The sequence below is a fragment of the Haliaeetus leucocephalus genome, unplaced genomic scaffold (assembly GCF_000737465.1).
Source record: "Haliaeetus leucocephalus isolate CR32 unplaced genomic scaffold, Haliaeetus_leucocephalus-4.0 Scaffold252, whole genome shotgun sequence".
Taxonomy (NCBI): Eukaryota; Metazoa; Chordata; class Aves; order Accipitriformes; family Accipitridae; genus Haliaeetus; species Haliaeetus leucocephalus.
The window spans coordinates 358,589-377,521 of record NW_010972688.1 but is presented as its reverse complement, the minus strand read 5'-3'; the positions used below and the strand labels follow the sequence as shown (position 1 = coordinate 377,521).

General features: G+C 39.8%; 1 protein-coding gene across 1 annotated transcript; it reads left to right on the top strand.

Moving 5' to 3' along the window:
• The first annotated feature begins 6,596 nt into the window (after nt 1-6,596).
• DHRS7C (dehydrogenase/reductase (SDR family) member 7C) lies at nt 6,597-16,724 on the top strand. Its single transcript, XM_010568757.1, has 7 exons — nt 6,597-6,721; nt 7,187-7,342; nt 12,593-12,705; nt 14,123-14,333; nt 14,903-14,995; nt 15,751-15,906; nt 16,413-16,724. Exons 2-7 carry the CDS (start codon nt 7,189-7,191, stop codon nt 16,619-16,621), a joined length of 936 nt encoding a protein of 311 aa, XP_010567059.1. The 5' UTR covers nt 6,597-6,721; nt 7,187-7,188; the 3' UTR covers nt 16,622-16,724.
• The last annotated feature ends 2,209 nt before the right edge of the window (nt 16,725-18,933 follow it).

Below are 18,933 nucleotides of genomic sequence, written 5' to 3'. Positions count from 1 at the left end.
GAATTTGAAAGCCATGAAAAATTCTTAAAGTCTCCTGTTGACAATAGTAAACCAAAAATACCATCTGACTGGTTATGACAAATTGTGCACAGTGAGAACTGATCTCTCTCCTTAAATCTATAAGAAGGAGTCTGTGAGCAAAAAATCCTTCAGGAGCACCAGGCCTTAATAACCAGCCAAAGCCTGTGAAGGGAACCATGACCGTGACTGAGACAATTCCAGGGCAAGGATGCTGTCTGGTCACATTGTTGTCCCCAAATGGGGTTCTTCACCCAGTGTACAAAGAGCCAATAACACACAGAGTCAAGATATTTGTTTATTTCATGGCTGTGCCAGGTGGTGACTCCACAAATCTAGCACACCTTCGTTAACACACAGAAGACATTTATACATTCTGAGCAACAATTATCAGTTGTTTTACATTTTGGCTTAGTCACCCTTTCTCCTACTGGTTCTTGCATCCTCATCTCCACTTAAAGTCACAGCGTCCTCCTTTTTTACTGCACATGTGGTACCAAAAAGCCGGTGGAAGAAACTCTCTAAGACTCAATTTTAGAGTTTTAGAAAGCAGGCATTCTTTATTGCAGCACTGGATGCACGGGGGATAATTCCACCTAGTGTGCATGCCACAGCTTCAGCACAAACAGGTTCTATAGAGTAACTAATTATGTATTAATCAGATTAGTATACATAGACATAAAAATTACCGTAACTGATTATCATAGTACTGCCTACATCTGATCATGTGCAGTGGTTCTTCATTTGAGTTGAAGGGCTGCTTTTGCGACCACCGAGCCATTTGAAATTCTGTTGGCTGACCTTCAAGTCTTTGTTTGTCATCCTTGTTCTTTGATCTTGGAGCTTAACATGGTTTCAGTCACATATGGTCAGTTTCAATATTATTCTTATCTAATGTACAGGAACATACAGTCATAAGAGCAAAGAACTGTAAAACTTATGAGTAACTACCTCCACTAGTTAATTACTTGGCTACACTTTTGTCTATTGTTTCAATCATAGTGTTAGTATAAGATTTCTAATAATTATTTACCAAATCTCACTTTTACAGTCATCTAGCAGCAAACCAGTTTCCACAGCTGGCACAAAATATTAAAACCATAAAAAATATTTAGACATAACATACAGAATGTATGGACATATGCTATCACATGTTCTGTGAGGAAGGGGCTTCCGTTTTTTCATTCTATTCCAGGTGTGCAGAACATATTCTCTTGCTTTACTGTGCAGACTGTCTGCAGATAGTATATGAAACTCCTGCTCAGCTGAAACTAGGCAGAGGAATGAAGGCTGAAGTACAATGATTATTTTCAAGGACCGTATAAGATAACTGATATGCAACTGTTATAAATGGGATAATTGTAGGGTAATTTTGAGGTGCAGACTCTTGGTAGGGCACTCACTAATCATATTAGTAATGCCTTATCAGGCTGAGATTGCCTAGGTAACCAGATCAGAGCCACATAATTTGTATATGGGTGTTGCGGAACTGGGACCAATGAGCAAAAAGTAATTCACAGTGGATTGTTTCTCAGGAAGGATTTTGAGAAGAGAGGGGAGATGAAATGACCACAAAAAGGTGGATTGAGAAGTAGAAAAAAAAATGGGGAATAATTGTCCTAGTTTCAGCTGGGATAGGGTTAACTGTCTTCCTAGTAGTTGGTAGGGTGCTATGTTTTGAGTTCAGTATGTGAAGAATGTTGATAACACTGATGTTTTCAGTTGTTGCTAAGTAGTGTTTAGACTAAAGTCAAGGATTTTTCAGCTTCTCATGCCCAGCCAGGGCACAAGAAGTTGGCACAGGACACAGCCAGGGCACCTGACCCAAACTGGCCAACGGTGTATTCCATACCATGTGACGTCCCATCTAGTATAGGAACTGGGAAGTGGGCACAGGGAATCGCCGCTCAGGGGACTAGCTGGGTGTTGGTTGGCGGGTGGTGAGCAATTGCACAGCGCATCATTTGTACATTCCAATCCTTTTATTACTACTGTTGTCATTTTATTAGTGTTATCATTATCATTATTAGTTTCTTCTTTTCTGTTCTATTAAACCGTTCTTATCTCAACCCACGAGTTTTACTTCTTTTCCCGATTTTCTCCCCCATCCCACTGGGGGGCGAGGAGTGAGTGAGTGGCTGCGTGGTGCTTAGTTGCTGGCTGGGGTTAAACCACAACAATAATGTATGAAATCAGGTAAAGAGAAAAGATGAGACCTACCAACAGTAGGAGTGGAGATGCCTATGGATGGTAATGAAGCTGACTGCAGATCCAAGCCCACCAGGAAACTGGAGGGAAACTTGTTGGTCAACCCAAGAGAGTCTCCTTCAGGAGAAAAGAGGGCAGATGATTGACTATATGCTCATATAGAATCGTAGAAACATAGGATCATAGAATCATTTAGGTTGGAAAAGACCTTCAAGATCATCGAGTCCAACCATCATCCATGCCCACTAAACCATGTTCTGGAGTACCTTGTCTACACGCTTTTTGAATACCTCCAGGTATGGTGACTCAACCACTTCTCTGGGCAGCCTATTCCAATGTCTGACAACCCTCTCAGTAAAGAAATTTTTCCTAATATCCATCCTAAATCTCCCTTGCCACAACTTGAGGCCATTTCCTCTTGTCCTATCACTAGCCATCTGACAGAAGACACCAACACCCACCTCACTACAACCTCCTTTCAGGTAGTTGTAGAGAGTGATAAGGTCTCCCCTCAGCCTTCTCTTCTCCAGACTAAACAGTCCCAGCTTCCTCAGCCGCTCCTGATAAGAGTTGTGCTCCAGGCCCCTCACCAACTTTGTTGCCTTTCTCTGGACATGTTCCAGCAACTCAATGTCTTTCCTGTAGTGAGGGGCCCAAAACTGAACACAGTACTTGAGGTGTGGCCTCACCAGTGCCGAATACAGGGGAACAAACACCTCCCTGCTCCTGCTGGGCACACTATTTCTGATACAGGCCAGGATGCCATTGGCCTTCTTGGCCACCTGGGCACACTGCTGGCTCATATTCAGCCAGCTGTCAACCAGCCCCCCCAGGTCTTTTTCTGCAGGGCAGCTTTCCAGCCACTCTTCCCCAAGCCTGTAGTGCTGCAGCTTGGGGTTGCTGTGACCGAAGTGCAGGACCCAGCACTTGGCCTTGTTGAACTTCACACAATTGGCCTCAGCCCATTGATCCAGCCTGTCCAGATCTCTCTGTAGAGCCTACATATGTCTCTATTACTGAGATGAACACCAACTTTCCTTGTAGTTTTTTATCAGGATGCTTACCTTTCTGATTATGTAGGAGGAACCATACCTACATACTGTGACACACCACTGCTGTGGATGTGTGGGAAGAGAACATCAAATAAATAATGACATGGACTGACGAGTGGTTTTGACCTTGAGCAGGCAGTGTGTTTGACTTGAACTATATATTCTTCTGTTGACACTATGTTTCTGATTCAAAGGTTTTTGGTTCTTACATTGTGATCGCAAAACTTTCCAAAGGGCAGTTTTTTTAGTCAAAAATTGTTAAGATTAGTTTTTTTACATTGAGAATGGAAATACTGTATGTGTCTGCTGGTCCCACGACCAAACATGGTACTGACTGCTTTTTCAAGCAAGAATTTCAGTGCTTTCCAAGGCTTGAAAATATTCATAGAAGTATTATGAATATATGATGGGCTAATTGTGCAAGTCAACAACAGGTCTATGAATAGTGGGAACCATTCATGACGGTTATTACATAGGTATAAACACAGGAATTCTAGCAAATGCCAAAAGTATCTTTAAGTAGAAATGGTACTATCCGTATGCTCAGTGATTTCAAAGCTATCAAAAGAAAATAGAAGGAAAATCAATAAAATATGAATGGAAGGAAACAGAAACAATGGCTGAGGGGAAAAAAAAAAGGTAAAATTAATTGAACTGTGAAAATAATGCAGTCACAGCAAATGCCCTACAATGTCACATGTTTGAGACAAATGGGGAACCCTGGACTCACTACAGCCTACATGCCTTTATGGGAAGCATAAGAAGCACAGAACTAAAGCACTTCACCTGGCTACTGCTGGTATTAAAAATGTCTCTGGCTTTGAGTGCTGGAGACACATATCCTCTCAAAGTGTATGAAAATCCATATGCCTTTCTTTTTCTACTGAAAGACAGAATTGTATTCCTAGATGTTAGGCAGCCAAAGATTAAAATAAAGAGCTACGCTGTAGATGAGAATATGCCCATGCTTAGGGATTTCACAACCCCCAGAAATGATAGCTGTAAAGCTAGGATCATCTTTTGGGGCCAGACACGGATTTGAAATCTTGGTTTCTTGTTTTTGGATGAATGCTTTAACCACCAGGGCCCCTAATAATTGCTTTCTCTACAGTGTGTTAAACTCTTGTTTCCTCCAAGAAACAAACAAAACCAAACAAAACATCGAAGAACACCCACCTGACCACCCAATGCCATGTCCAGCACTTCTGACCAATGTGAAATGTAAGTGTATGTAAGTGCATGGTAATGATCTCAGACAGCCTCCTGGGTTGATCACTTCAGGGAATTAAGCCCTAGATCTCCAGAAAGTTTTAGGTTTGGACACATACTGATCTGCTCTCGACAAAGGGGTTGGGAACGTAGAGACTTTCAGAGCTAGCTGAGGGAGAGCGAGGGCCTCACTTTTGTTTGTTTCCCTGTAGATGAGTTACCCTTTTTATGGTATCTACCCTCTGAAACAATTTGTAATGATTCTTGTTTCTTTGGTGTTTCCAATGGTGCTCTGTAGGTGGCAGTGCAGAATGCATTTTTATGGCACTTCACCCAACAGAGATGTGTTTGGAAAGATTTGGGTGCTTTGGTTATTGCAGTCACTGTATGTCTGCATTTTTCCAGATGATGCAGGCAGTCTTCCTTTACAATTGTTCATTAATATTAACAGACATGTTAGCATTTTATCATTACAATCTTACACATTGTTGGTTGTCTAGTTCTTTCAATTGACTTTTTCCTGTTCTTGCTCTTACATTACTTGTACCATTGCTCGAGTTCATTTGGAAACAAAGCAAACAAATCACTTGGAACTCCTATAAATCGTCTGTCTTTAGTGTGTGCTTTTTTTTGATGTTTCACCTTCACAGAAAAATGTTTTCAGAACCCTGAATAAATTAAACAAACAACACATCCTGTTCCATAAAAGGAACAAACCAGCTTACTTACTGATAGGGAAATGCATATCTATTTATTTAAAACTGATGCTTTGAAAGTAAGCGAAGATAGATGGGGCTTTAGGGGTGATGGAAAATCAGATTTCCTCTGCTTCTGCAGGTGGCTTGGTATGACTTCTTAGCTCAATTTATGTTTTTACATTCTCCTGTGGAAACTGATGTAAATTTCAGGACACCATGACCATTTTGCATTGGAAAGTAGGTATTTCTTCATATCTGCCTTTTGGTATGGAGTCTTCTGAGCTAGAAGTGCACACAATGTTTCAAACATTATCATGTTATTCAGTTCTGTGGTTTGGAAATCTTAAATCATGGGTTCTTTGGCAGGGAACTTCAACTTGCACAGGCAGGAATATGCATGTTCATTCCCAATGTCATTAGCTTCTAGAGCAAGTTGGGTTTACAAACTAGTCCCGTCCTATGCCCTCTTGAATAACTTTCTATCCTTTCCCACTCATTGAAAGCTAACACTGTCCTGGTACCTGCAGACCTAACCATGAAGTCCTTGTTCCTTGTTCCAACACTCCAGTATCAATGATTCTCTATCATTTGTAGACTTGTCATTCTTTCATTGGAGATGAAAATTAGAACATAGAATTTAGATGACCACTTACACAGCATGAACAGGAGCACTGAATCTAGCTGTCAAAACTTACAATTTTAAGACTGCAATACAATTTTTTGAAAGAGCAAACAGGAATGATTTATGGTAAACCATTCTTTTCTCTAGAACCCCGAAGGGCAACCCATAACTATGATTGTCAGTTTAACAGATCATATCTCTCTGCAGGAAATGTAAAAGATCACTTACCTAAAGTTGATATGGTCATGAAATTGCTGGGAAAGAGGCACATCTGCCTTGCAGATACCAAGAATGGAAAGCAGCCTGCGGCACCTAGAAGCGCAGTACGCCAGCCTGGTCTGTGCTCCCCCACTCAGCTGCCCACAGCAGCTCTGTGTGATGCACTGGTTCCCAAGCCAGCTTGCTCAAAGACCTTTTCCTGACACATACATACACCATTCATATTGCTGAACAGTGATTATTTCAAGTGACAACTTCTTTATGGTACCTTTTGCTTGGTTTTGAAGACCTATTGTTATAATGGGGTTTATACAAATGTTTTTATGTGTAAAGTTAATTGAAGGCCAATTACAAGAAGTTGAGACAGTCCCATGAACAACTACAACTGAAGGCAAGACTGAAAGATAGATGTTTCTTTGTACAGCTGAATTGATACTGTACTAATATCTTTTACATGGCTGCCCAGCCTGTTGGACTAGATAGGTCAGGCATCTGAATCACACTGCAGATGCTATATTTACTTTTAAAGTATCTCTGTCATGTGGCTATACATAGCCATTCTCATTCAGGGCAAGCAGCCTCAACAAATGCAATGCTCTATGAAATTGTTAAAGGACTTTAATTAAACCTTTAATACAAAAATTTACAAAATACAAAAGAATGCTTTATCTGTACCTGGAGTCTTCATAGCCATAGTAAGTGATTCTGTTTTCCTCTGTCTTTATAGAACAGAAACCACTTTTGTTATGTGTTTTATCTGAAATTAGGATTAAAAGCTTTTTATCTGTTTTCCTGTAATAGTAACATAATTAAAAGTTCAGTGTTATATTTTAGCCTATGTTTTGCCTCAAGGCAATATTTGTACTAAAACTCTATTATGTTTTTGCCAACATAGAGTAATTTTGAATAAAAGGAATCCAGATTTGGTTAGACCATGCAATGATAAGGAAAACAAAGAAACAGTATTACCCTGCTTATTAAATGATAATATTAAGCCATTGATTGGAAAAGAAGCTTGCCACTGCTTCAAGTCTTTGGCATGCTGATTACTGGATTTCCTATATATGAAAACATTGCTTTTTTAGATAAGAATAATTTGAAAAACAATGATTGCATATTATGATTACTGTTACTCTCATATTGTCTTTTGTTTCCCACAGAGATGGGTTTTCTTGCTGTATTTGCTCTGCCATTACTTCTCTTAGGGATCAGTGGAATTATTTATATTTACCAGTCAGTCAGGTGGCTATTGTCCAAGTCAGCTGTGCAAAACAAGGTGGTGGTGATCACGGATGCCATCTCTGGACTGGGCAAGGGTGAGTTGTCTCATTTTTTCTCAGTGTCAGAGAATAGAAACAGCCAGAGAGCCACCTCTTAGGTGATAAAATGTGCATACATTAACTTGTATATATTCATAACTGCACGGATGAAGCAGAAGTTAAGAAATATATATTTAAATGAATCCTATGATTTTTAAATGTACATTTTTAGTTTCAGCCACAGGAACTTCTGGTAAACTTTTAGGAACTACAGAGCTTTGTATTTATTTAATTCAATAGAATGAGAGGTTTTGTAAGCACATTAAGAGTTCTATTTTTAGCATGTTGCTACTATGAGATCTTATTACTTAAGCTGTCACTGGAGGGTAGCAGCAAATCAGTATAAACAGGTGTCACCTTACTCTTTACATGTTCCTTTTCAGCCCTTAAAGACTTCAACATTTCCTGCTCCCTGTAAACAACAGTGCTCACCCCTCTGTCCCTGTTTGTATCTCTGCCCCCTTTATCACCCATGTTACTCCACTTATATTTATATATTATATATTTATGATATTATTTATCACTCCAGTACCTCCAACTGGGCTGCCTGGCTGTGTGTAATGGTGGGTTCAGTGGACAGAAGGAAAGCGTATGTGATAATTTATCTATTTATATAAACTGATTGCCTGGGTGGCCAGCCTCTTAGCATATACTTCTTCTTGGCTTGTATTTCCTGCCTACACAGTGCTACCGGATTAAAGGTACCGGGTCATATATTGCTTATGTACAGTTCTGCACTAGGCATCACTTGAGGGGCAGTATATGCAAATGCCTGATAAGGCAACCATAGCTTCAGGCTACATTTTGGCATTTTCAGTGAAGACTTCCTGTATGTTAGAAACCTTACACTCCAAAGCAGAAAACAGATGGGGAAAGGGAATGGTCTTGCAGAATTATTCCTTAGCAAAACAGAGCAGAGACCTGCAACGGAAATACACATTATGTTGGCAAGGAGTGCTCTTTATCAGAGCCTGTTAGGACAAGGTATGAAATAATTCTGACCTCCACGTCCCACCTGGTCTTCCCTTTCCCTGACACACTTCAGTTTCAGTTGAAGATAATGTTAGCATGAATTTTCTCTGATTGGTTATATTTCAGTATTTTTGTTTGGTGAAGTATGATTTGCAGTTCTCCAGCTAAGATTGGGTGTCTCATAGAATCATAGGATACCTAGAGGTTTCTAGACAGAAGTCCTGCTTGGAGCAGGAATATCACCAGTGCTAGATCTGGTGCATTGTGGCTTCAAGCCAAATATTGGAAACCTGCAAGGGTACAGAACATTTATTGAACATAAGATAAAGGAAGAGCAACAGACGTCATCTACCTGGACTTGTGCAAAACATTTGACACTGTCCCACACGACATCCTTGTCTCTAAATTGGAAAGACATGGATTTGGTGGATGGACCACTTGGTAAATAAGGAATTGGCTGGATGGCTGGACTCACAGTTGTGATCAACAGCTCGGTATCCAAGTGGAGACAAGTGATGAGTGGAGTTCCTCAGGGGTTGTTATTGGGACCATTGCTTTTTAACATCCTTGTTGGCAACATGGACAGTGGGATTGAGTGCACCCTCAGAAAGTTTGCCGATGACACCAAGCTGAGTGGTGAGGGTGACACACTGGAAGGAAGGGATGCCATCCAGATGGACCTTGACAGCCTTGAGAGGAGGGCCTGTGCAACCCTTGTGAAGTTCAACAAGGCCAAGGCTAAGGTCCTGCACATGGGTTGGGGAAATCCCAAGCACAAATACAGGCTGGTGATGAGTGGATTGAGAGCAGTCCTGTGGAGAAGGACTTGGGGGTATTGGTGGATGAAAAACTGAATATGAGCCAGAAATGTGCGCTTGCAGTCCAGAAAGTCAATTACATCCTGGGCTGGATCAAAAGAAGTGTGGCTAGCAGGTCGAGGGAGGTGATTCTCCCCATCTACTCTGCTCTCATTAGACCCCACCTGGGGTACTGTGTTCAGGTCTGGGGCCCCAGCATAAGAAAGACATGGACCTGCTTGAGCAGGTTCAGAGGAGGGCCATGAAGACGATCAGGGGGCTGGAGCACCTCCTCTGTGAGGACAGGCTGAGAGAGTTGGGGTTGTTTAGCCTAGAAAAGATAAGGCTCCCAGAAGACTGTATAGCAGCCTTCCAGTACTTAAAGGTGCCTACAGGAAAGATAGGGAGGGACTCATTATCATGGAGTGTAGTGATAGGATGAGGGCTAATGGTTTTAAACTGAAAGAAGGTAGGTTTAGATTAGGTATTAGGAAGAACTTCTTTACTGTGAGGGTGGAGAGACAGTGGAATAGGTTGCCCAGAGAGAATTTGTGGATGCCCCAACCCTGGTAGTGTTCAAGGCCATGTTGGATGGGGCTTTAAGCAACCTGATCTAGTGGAAGGTGTTCCTGCCTATGGCAAGGGAGTTGGAACTAGGTGATCTTTAAGGTCCCTTCCAACCCAACCCAACCCAACCCAATCCAACCCATTCTATTCTATTCTATTCTATTCTATTCTATTCTATTCTATTCTATTCTATGATTTCTTCAGGTACCTTGCTCCAGCACTGCATGCCACCCGAGGAATATTTTCATAAGTTCAATTTCTTTATTAACCTTTCTTCATTTATTTTTTTTTAAATTTTGTGACTAGCTGCTGCCTCTCCCTTGAGGCTACAAAGGCAATTACCTCCCCCCCCGCCCTTTCCCACAGAGATGAAAAAGGAGGTAACTCAAAGCAATTTTATTTTATTATCCTAAACATATCTACTGCTAGTATCCCATAGGGTGATACAGAGAAGTTATTTGCAGGCTCGAATCATTCCAAATCATGCAGAATTTACTGTGCAGTCCACTCATGCATATGTGATGGCCATTCATCCAGAGCTTTAAAATACCAGCTGTGTGGCCAGCTGCTGCATATTTGAGCTCTTAGGCAACAGCCAGATTCCTTTTCCAACATGCCATAATTTCCGGACTAAAGACAACATTCATCAACGTTTAAAAAGAGAAACAAAAACTATGACGATTGAAGTTGTTTGCAGTGGTTTATGGTTGTTATTTAACCTGATTCCTGTTTCTTCTCAGTGCTATATCTCAGGAAAGTCCAGGATAGTTCTAGAGGAGAACATAATTCATTTCCCTTTTCCCCTTTTATTGCTGTTCACACAGTAGTCACATTTTATTCACAAAGTTGCCCCAGCTGTTATATTTATATGAAAAATACTGGTGTAGTTGTCCTAGTACTGGCAAATAATCTTTGGGGTTTTAAATCAAAAATCTTTCTATGCTAGAAAAAAGAAAATGAAAGACATGCATAAAATTACTCTTGTAAATAATGAAAAAGATTACATAAATAAAAGTTTCCAGCTGCACAGGTTTACAAAAATAGAAGAGTGGATCCAGAAGTGCTTCCATACAGATACTAAGAGTCTAGCATGGGCATTTAAGAAATCTAAGATGGGCATATTAGCATAACTGGATTAGCCTGTGGGTATCGAAATCTAAAGAAAATGCTTTTTGGAGGACAGACAGCACTAGGTTTGTACTCTTTCCCATTCAAAAAAGGCCATAGTAACTAAGACAAATCAAGTATGCTGGAAAGGCCTAAGAGTAATTGTAAGACCGCATTCCTGTTCCTCCCATACTGAATATGTCATACAGATTTGGTTTAGGGACCAAATATGAGGGCTCCAAGACTGAGAGCTTTCTGGGAGACCTAATCAGGAAAAAAAACCCACATGAGGGAAAAAATAACTCTTGATTTCCAATCCTACCAGCACACATAACCCACTGTCAAACCCACAGACATCTGGTTTGGGGCACAGTGGGCACATCATCTGTCGCATCCTCAGGCCTATCTGAAAGACATTATCTATTCCAAGAAAGAAAAGATGGGCAATTGTGTACTTTTCCTGGTCAGGAGGACAACCTTGACAGATTCCTGGACTGAGAGCCACAGTTTCAGTTTAGCTGATCTAGAACGTGCACCCTGTAGCAGCCTGTAACAGCCAGAGGGATACAACTGACAATGAATTTCCAAAAGATGCCCATGAGATATCTATGCTCCATGTTTTTAAACACCTTTCTTTGGTCAAACTGACAGGACAGTGAGGAAGATATTCTCCCTCAACACCACCTAGACAAGAAAATAGACCAGACATGCTGTCAAGATGCTCCAGCCTGGTATTTCATAGTCTGGATTGAGCTGATCACATACTCCCATGAACACCTAAACTAATGAGTTGGCTACAGTCTTGTAGCCAGAACTGAGGTGGTATGATGGGTAACACTGACTGCTAGTTCCTCTTGTTACGTGAGTCCCCACTTTCAGAAAAACACAGTCATAGTTCACTTGCATAAGAAAGGGAGAAGCATCGTCCCCAGAGACCTAGCTTAAACTGGGGTGAACCCCTAGCTCAGAATAACCCTGAATATATGGAGAAAAAAGCAGTGCCATCCCAGCATACCCTGAAACTTCTCAGTGGCCTTCTTAGGAAGGCTTCAGGGAATGTAGCTGAACAAGACGTAGTTCAGGCTGGTCCCTGATGCCTCTGATGACTACTGGGAAGTTCTAATACTCAGGAGATAAAGGTCTTGGGATGGATTACCTATGGAGGGAACGGTCTGTAGAAGAAAGGCCTCTCTCATTGATGCTCCATCTGTGGGCCAGTGGATGGTAAATTTCTCTGTATTGCTCTTTCTCAAAGTTGTAGGTAAGTTTCATGTTGCCAAGAGTTTCATGAAGGTAGCATACAGAGCTAGTTTTACTATTTACTGGGGTTGGTTGGTTTCTTCTTTACACTGCAGTAGACATGAAGTTGCAGAAGATGCAGTTTGTATTGTAACAACCTAAATTGTGTATTTTTGAATATATTTTGCTTTATAGCAAGTGTGGCTGTAGGTGGAGAGAGTTAAGGAAGGTAATCAGAACAATTTTTCTAACTCAAAGCCATCATCCATTAACTGGCATATTGTTATTTTCTTAATTAAATTTTTAAATCCCATGACTAAACAGTGCCATTGTGCTGTACCATTAATTGTGCATTATACCATTACATTAAATTTTAATTTATTACTCACATACATATTATTGCCATTTAATGTTTTCTTTTTTCTCATATATATTTATTCTTTCAAAATTAATGAATTTTAGAGCATAGATTCAACATCATTAGCAAAACCAGCATCCCATTTCAACCAAAATAAACAAAATCAAATTGTTGTTATTATTTATTTTGAATGTATTTCTCTCCTAGAATGTTCTCGGGTGTTTCATACAGGAGGAGCAAGACTTGTGCTGTGTGGCAGGACATGGGAAAAGTTAGAAGCCTTGTATGATGCTTTAATTAGTGTGGCAGACCCCAGTATAGTAAGTATTTCCTCACTCTGCTTTGAAAATTCACAACTTGAGGTAAACACCTTGTTCAGGTACACAAAGTGCTTTTAAATCCAGTAGAACAAGGTACATGAAACATGATTCACTGTTAATGGTGATTTTGGTCACCCAGGTAACACACTTAGCACAGTCCAGAGAGAGAGAGGGAGAAACACCTCTGAATGTCTTCAGAGCATGACGCCAAAAGTATAAGTCAGAAATCCTGCTCTCTTGAGCTAATTCAAGGCAATTACTGTAAAGCAGCTGAGTGGTCCTGCATTTTGAACAAGCCACCCAACTAGAAATGCTAGGCAGAGGAATTTGCCTGTTAATTTGGATGAAAGGGATCCAAAGTGCTTCATTTAATCACAGGAAGTATCATCCATTTTTCACATAATTAGAACGCTCGAGGAGTGAGAGATGGGTCTAAATATTGAAATAATTTTGAGTTTCTTCACTGCTCTGGGAGAAGTCCCATCTAGAAGGGCATGGGACCATATGAATAAGAGTACCCTTTCCTCATTACCACTGACTGGGTCACCATGTAAGTAGACATGCAAGGCTGCCCCTGCTGCCGGTTCCTTGGAAGGTGTTTCTTTGATGCTCATGGGAAAGCTTTCCTTCTGTGACCAACAGATATCTTACTCATTTCAGGGCACAGGTGTTCTGAAGGCATCACACAAGTTCTACAGCCATTGCTCACCAGACCAACAAACATTTGCATTTGACCCCTTTTTTTCAGTAAGCTTCATTCATCTGCATAAATAAACATAAAAGTAGTATGTTCATGTTAGTCTGTGCAGATTCAACTAGGAAAAAAATATTAAGTATGACTAAGGGATCTGCATTACATCGCCATAGTAATATAATAAGAGAAGATAATCAGAGTTCATTCCTTTGTCCCATAGCTGATAAAATCTACATCTCTGCAGAAATCATACAAAAGTAAACTCTGTTTGAATAACCTATAGCTGAACAAACCATTCCTACCTTTCAGCTGTCCCCCATGTATACATAAATTATCTATCAAAGCACTATATCCTAGCCTCTGTTGTCAGCAAAGTTCTCCAGAGGGCTGATTACAAAAAGACTATAACTTGGAGTGGTAGGAGTCACCCTGTGTCTATTATCTGTCTCCACTGATTACAAGAGAGACAAAACTCAATAGGGTAGATCTAGTCCAGCTTACCCTTCCCATGGTGTTCTGATTCATCTGAATTTCAGAGTCTATGAATACCCATTGCTGAACTACCTTCTTTCTAGAGTGGGTTAAAAAAAACAAATGAAAGGTTTTGTAAGAATGATAAAAGCACTTTCTTCAGATATCAAGGTAGATTAATTTACAAGACAAGTAAATAGAAACACATTTTTATACAACAGGTATCCTTGAAATAAGTCTTTTCTTTATTAGACATATGCACCAAAGCTCATACTTATGGATATCTCAGACATAAACTGCATTCAAGATGTAGCTAAGGAAATCCTGAATTGCTATGGCTGTGTGGATATACTGATCAACAATGCAAGCATGAAGGTGAAAGGAGCAGTGCAGAGCATTTCATTGGAACTTGATAAAAAGATAATGGATGCCAACTATTTTGGACCTATAACATTAACCAAAGGTATTTTAATTTCTTTTGCTGTTTTGCTGTTGCTACTTAAAGCTTGAGATCCCAGTCATTGGTGTTACACTGTTTCATCTGCACTTATTTTTGCCTTCTGCATTAGAATCAAATGCAATCCTGGGAAAATCAGTGGACTGAAATTGAGGTGAAGAAGATCAAAATCAGAGTGCTTGGGTTTGGAAATAGATTGGTCAAGAAATATCTAAGCAGGTGTTTGAAAGACAGACTTTTTAAAAAAATGTCTGCTTATTGTATTTTGTATATGGTGACTCCTTTATTTATGTGCTTGCTACCTCTGTTACAAAGACAGTTGTTTTCAAAACCCTTGCAAGGATACAGACAGGCTGACAATTAAATGTGATAATATTTCACCCAAATCTGCACATAGAATCCAAGTGAAGTCTAGAAGACACTCAATTTCCAGCTACTGGATTTTGTGATATTTTTGATTGCAGTATGGAGACAACCTTCGTTAAAGTTGTGCTGTCTACACTTCAGCTGTCACTTCTTTTTACTAAATACATTGAGGTATTTTGCTTATGTGGCTTTTTATTTCTTTTTTTTAGCTATTCTTCCCAGCATGATCTCAAGAAAAAGTGGCCAAATTGTTCTAATTAATAGTATCCAAGGAAAAATAGGAATCCCATTTCGTGCAGCTTGTAAGTTATACATAGAAAAATGTGCATTCTAATGCATAAATTGTGAGTATTCTCTGATAATGGCACTGATAATAGATTATTAAAAGTGCTAATTTGCATCCTAATTCAGTAAACTCTTAATACCATATTTGGCTGAAAAATTTTCAAAGAAGTGGAACTCAAGAAGAAATAGTTAAAATAGTATCTTTGAAGTATAACTACTGCCTGAGATATTGGGGACAAGAGGATATAAAATGTGACAACAAGGGGTTTTTATGATCTTAGGAGACATTCAGGAAACGGCAAGCTTGTAGTCTAACATCTGTACTGGGCATATTAATAGAAACCATAATGAAGAATGAAGTAATGTACAAATGTAACATACTGGTAGATACTAGCTACTGCTTTGTAAAGTGAGACTCATGCACTTAATGGATTTGTGTGCGGGAGTTTAAAAGGAGATGTAGTAATTGTATTCTGCTTGGCTTTCCAGAAAATTTTCAAGAAGGTCTTTCATCCAAAGCTGCTAATGAAACTAACCCATCCTGAACTATGATGAAAAGTCTTTGCATTAATAAAACGCAAAGTTAGTGGACAGAAAATATAGGATAGATGTAAATAGATATTTTTAATTGTGACAGGATGGCTAATCATTCCATGCTCAATTTTCCAAACATTCATGTTTTATGGAGCTCTATCATACCATACATCTATGTCAATGCATTCATATATCCAAACATGCATATGTGGTTTTTTTTTTTTTTTCTTTCTTTTAGATGCTGCTTCTAAGCATGCTGCTGTAGGCTTTTTTGATTGTCTTAGAGCTGAAATGGAAGAATTTGATATTTCTGTCAGCACTGTGAACCCAACCTTCATCTGTTCATACCATCGCCAACCAGCACCTGGCAACTGGGAGGCATCTATTTGGAAATGTAAGGTTTGATGCATCAAGAGAGATGGTAGATAAGGCCTATACAGCAGTATGGAGGGTTTCCCAGGGAGAAGACAGGAGCATAGGGAAAAGAATGGAAATGACAGAAAGGATGAACAGGTTAGGGGAGCAAAAGAAAAGAAAGATTGGAGAGTTCAGATGAGCCTAGTGAAAAGAGAAGGAACATGGAAAGAGACAACATTATGTAATAAAATAAATACACCAGGGGATGGGAAATGGAGGTAGAGCAGAGCATGAAAGGTCCAAAGGGAGACTTTCACTGCACTCAGGTTTGCTCCTTCTCTTAGGGACTGTGAGGGTTTTACTTCAAAATTGTAAAAAGATCTTAGGGACATAGTGATGAGAGAAAGGGAAGGGGTAAGAGATTGAAAGTGTGTATGAATTTAACTAATTTTACTGATGCACTAGCTGTGCATCTTTTCACCACCGTTCCCTCAGATGTGTCTGTCTGTCTGTAGCTCTCACTCCTCTCTGTTTGATTTACAGTCTTTTTCAGAAAGGTGGCATATGGTGTGCACCCAGTGGAGGTGGCAGAGGAAGTCTTGTGTACAGTAAGCAGTAAGAAGCAGGAGGTACTTATTGCCAACCCTATCCCCAGAGCAGCAGTTTACATTCGCACCTTCTTCCCTGAAATGTTTTTTGCCATTGTTGCCTCAGGGATTAGGGAAAAGCTGAAGACAGAAGAGGAAAATTGATTTTGTTCGGTTCTTTACCCTGCTTTTGACCTGAAAAAAAGTTTGTTTCAAATGTCAATGATTTCTGCTTCTCACTATGGGTAGAATAAAGCAGGAGGCTTTATTAAACATGAACCAGCCAATGTCTTACTTAGTGATTCACTACCATTGTCACACGCTCATCTGTGGGATTTCTACTCTTCTGGATTTAGTGAATATGACAAGATGTCATTGTTTGCATTGCAACAGTATGGGAAAAACTCTGCTAGGAACTCTATCACTGTTTTAAGAGAGTGATTCCCAATCTAAATTGGTAGATCAAAGTTTGGGGACCTGCAGCAACTTATCAGAATAGTCTGTCAGTGCTAGGACTGATGGGAACTTACAGGAACAAAAGGAAGGGGAAGTAAGGAGATGTGGGAGAGAAAGCAGTAAAAATCAGTGGAAAATGGGGTTGGAGCCTTAATCAGAGTGTTCCTCAGATGTGCTTTTTGGAAGTACTTGCAGGATATGCAAATGGTTAGCACAAATAAGAGCTTATCTAGTTAAATATCTCATCCGCAACAGGACCCTGGAGTACATGCTTAAAAGATGGATTATGAGAGTGGGACAATAGTATGGAGAAACTCCCTGTATTATACTCTCCCAGGTTCTGGTAATCTGCTACATAGTTTGAAACAGAATCTGTCTCTGTGTCTTGTTAAACTATCAATTTTTCACACAAATTTTTCAAATTCCTGTTTGAAACATTCCATCCCTGAGGAAAGGAACTAATCATATATTAAAAAAAGACTTCATTATGTTTACTTTAAACCTGTTGTCAGATAATATTCTCTGATATCTCCTACTTCTTTTACTGTGAGAGACAAAAAATAATGGTACTCAATTCATTCACTCCCAGTTGTCCATGCCCATCATACTTTCCATGCAGTTACCTGTTTTCCAAGTGGGAGAGCCCTGGTATCTATTCACTCTCTGTATGTGAGAAGTCCAGATTATTATTCTTGTTCTTCTTTATATCTTTTCTTGGTTTACCTTTTTTTTTTTTTTTTTTTTTTTAAGATGGACAGGCCACAGCTGCATGCAGCATTCAGGATGGATAAACAATCTGGACTCACAGACAAGCATACACATGCTTTCTGGGTTTTTCACTTCTTTTCTTCTTCTGCATGTCTTATGCAAATTCCTGGTTTTGAGATATTTTTCTGACTGCTACTGAGCACTGAGTTCCCTTGTCCACTCTGCTATGTGTGGTAATTAATCATCATATTCAACATGAGCGTGGCCATTACTCATGCCAATTGTGTAAATTCCATATAAGTCCCGAAGTCCTCTCACTCCTAGATATTCTGAGTTTCTCTTCCCTATCACATTTTCCATTCATGCTGTGAATTTACCCCTTTTTTGTTTCATCCTGTGAGCTGAACCAGAATATAAATAAAGCTCATGCAAGGGTGTCCTGATCTTCAGTTTTACATCTAAGAGCTTGAATTCTGTCTCCCAAACCCTCCTCTGGCCTTTCTTTTGTCATCAGTACTCACAGAGATCATGACCACCTGCTTTTTTGCAGACACTGCCAAAATGCCTTATTTGCAGAATACCTACAAAGGAAATACCTACTCAGAAGCATGTAACCAAACTACACTTCCTGCTACAACAAGTCCAGTTGCTCATGTAGCTTTCAACACCAGCTGCACTTATCTACGTCTTTCTATCAGTAAGAATCACCAAACGTTAAAGGAATTCTCAGTGCATTGTTATCATCTTGCAGGGACGTTAACCTGTTCTGTATCTCTATTTCAATTGCTCTGGCAATCAAGAAACATGCATGCATCTACCTCACTCAGGGAAGTCTAGTTCACACCTAGTGAGAAGTAGCCAGTTCCTGCAGTACCTGCTGGAGTTCCATCTATTTTCTGTTGTAGCACTGGGCTTTTATTGTTGTTTGAATGACTATACCTTAACTGTGAAGTAAACCATCCACTTTGCCAAAAATTTTCTTGCTTCTCACCAGAACTCTACTCCCTCAAGCAAATGTGCTTTACCTGTGGTCTCAGTTATACTTGTGTCTGTGCCTAAGCAACAGCCAAGCCCTTCACAGCTCCACAAAATCAAAATATGGAATAACTGGCTAATTCCATCAGAATAGGATCAGAGAATCATAGGACATCACAGCTAAACATGAAACAACATTATCTTGCTTTGTTGTAAAAACAAATGGATTGCGTGTTAAAATAAGCTGAATAATCCTTCTGCTCCATTTTGCACTTTCTAGATATCAGCAGAAATTCTTCATTGGTTTTGAATATTTCACTTTAAAAATGTGGAACAGT

Coding starts and splice junctions, on each gene's coding strand:
- DHRS7C (XM_010568757.1), top strand. CDS start 7,189: ATGGGTTTTCTTGCTGTATTTGCTCTGCCATTACTTCTCTTAGGGATC. Junction 14,996..15,750: donor AATCCCATTTCGTGCAGCTT/GTAAGTTATACA, acceptor TCTTTCTTTTAG/ATGCTGCTTCTAAGCATGCT. Junction 15,907..16,412: donor GGAGGCATCTATTTGGAAAT/GTAAGGTTTGAT, acceptor TTTGATTTACAG/TCTTTTTCAGAAAGGTGGCA.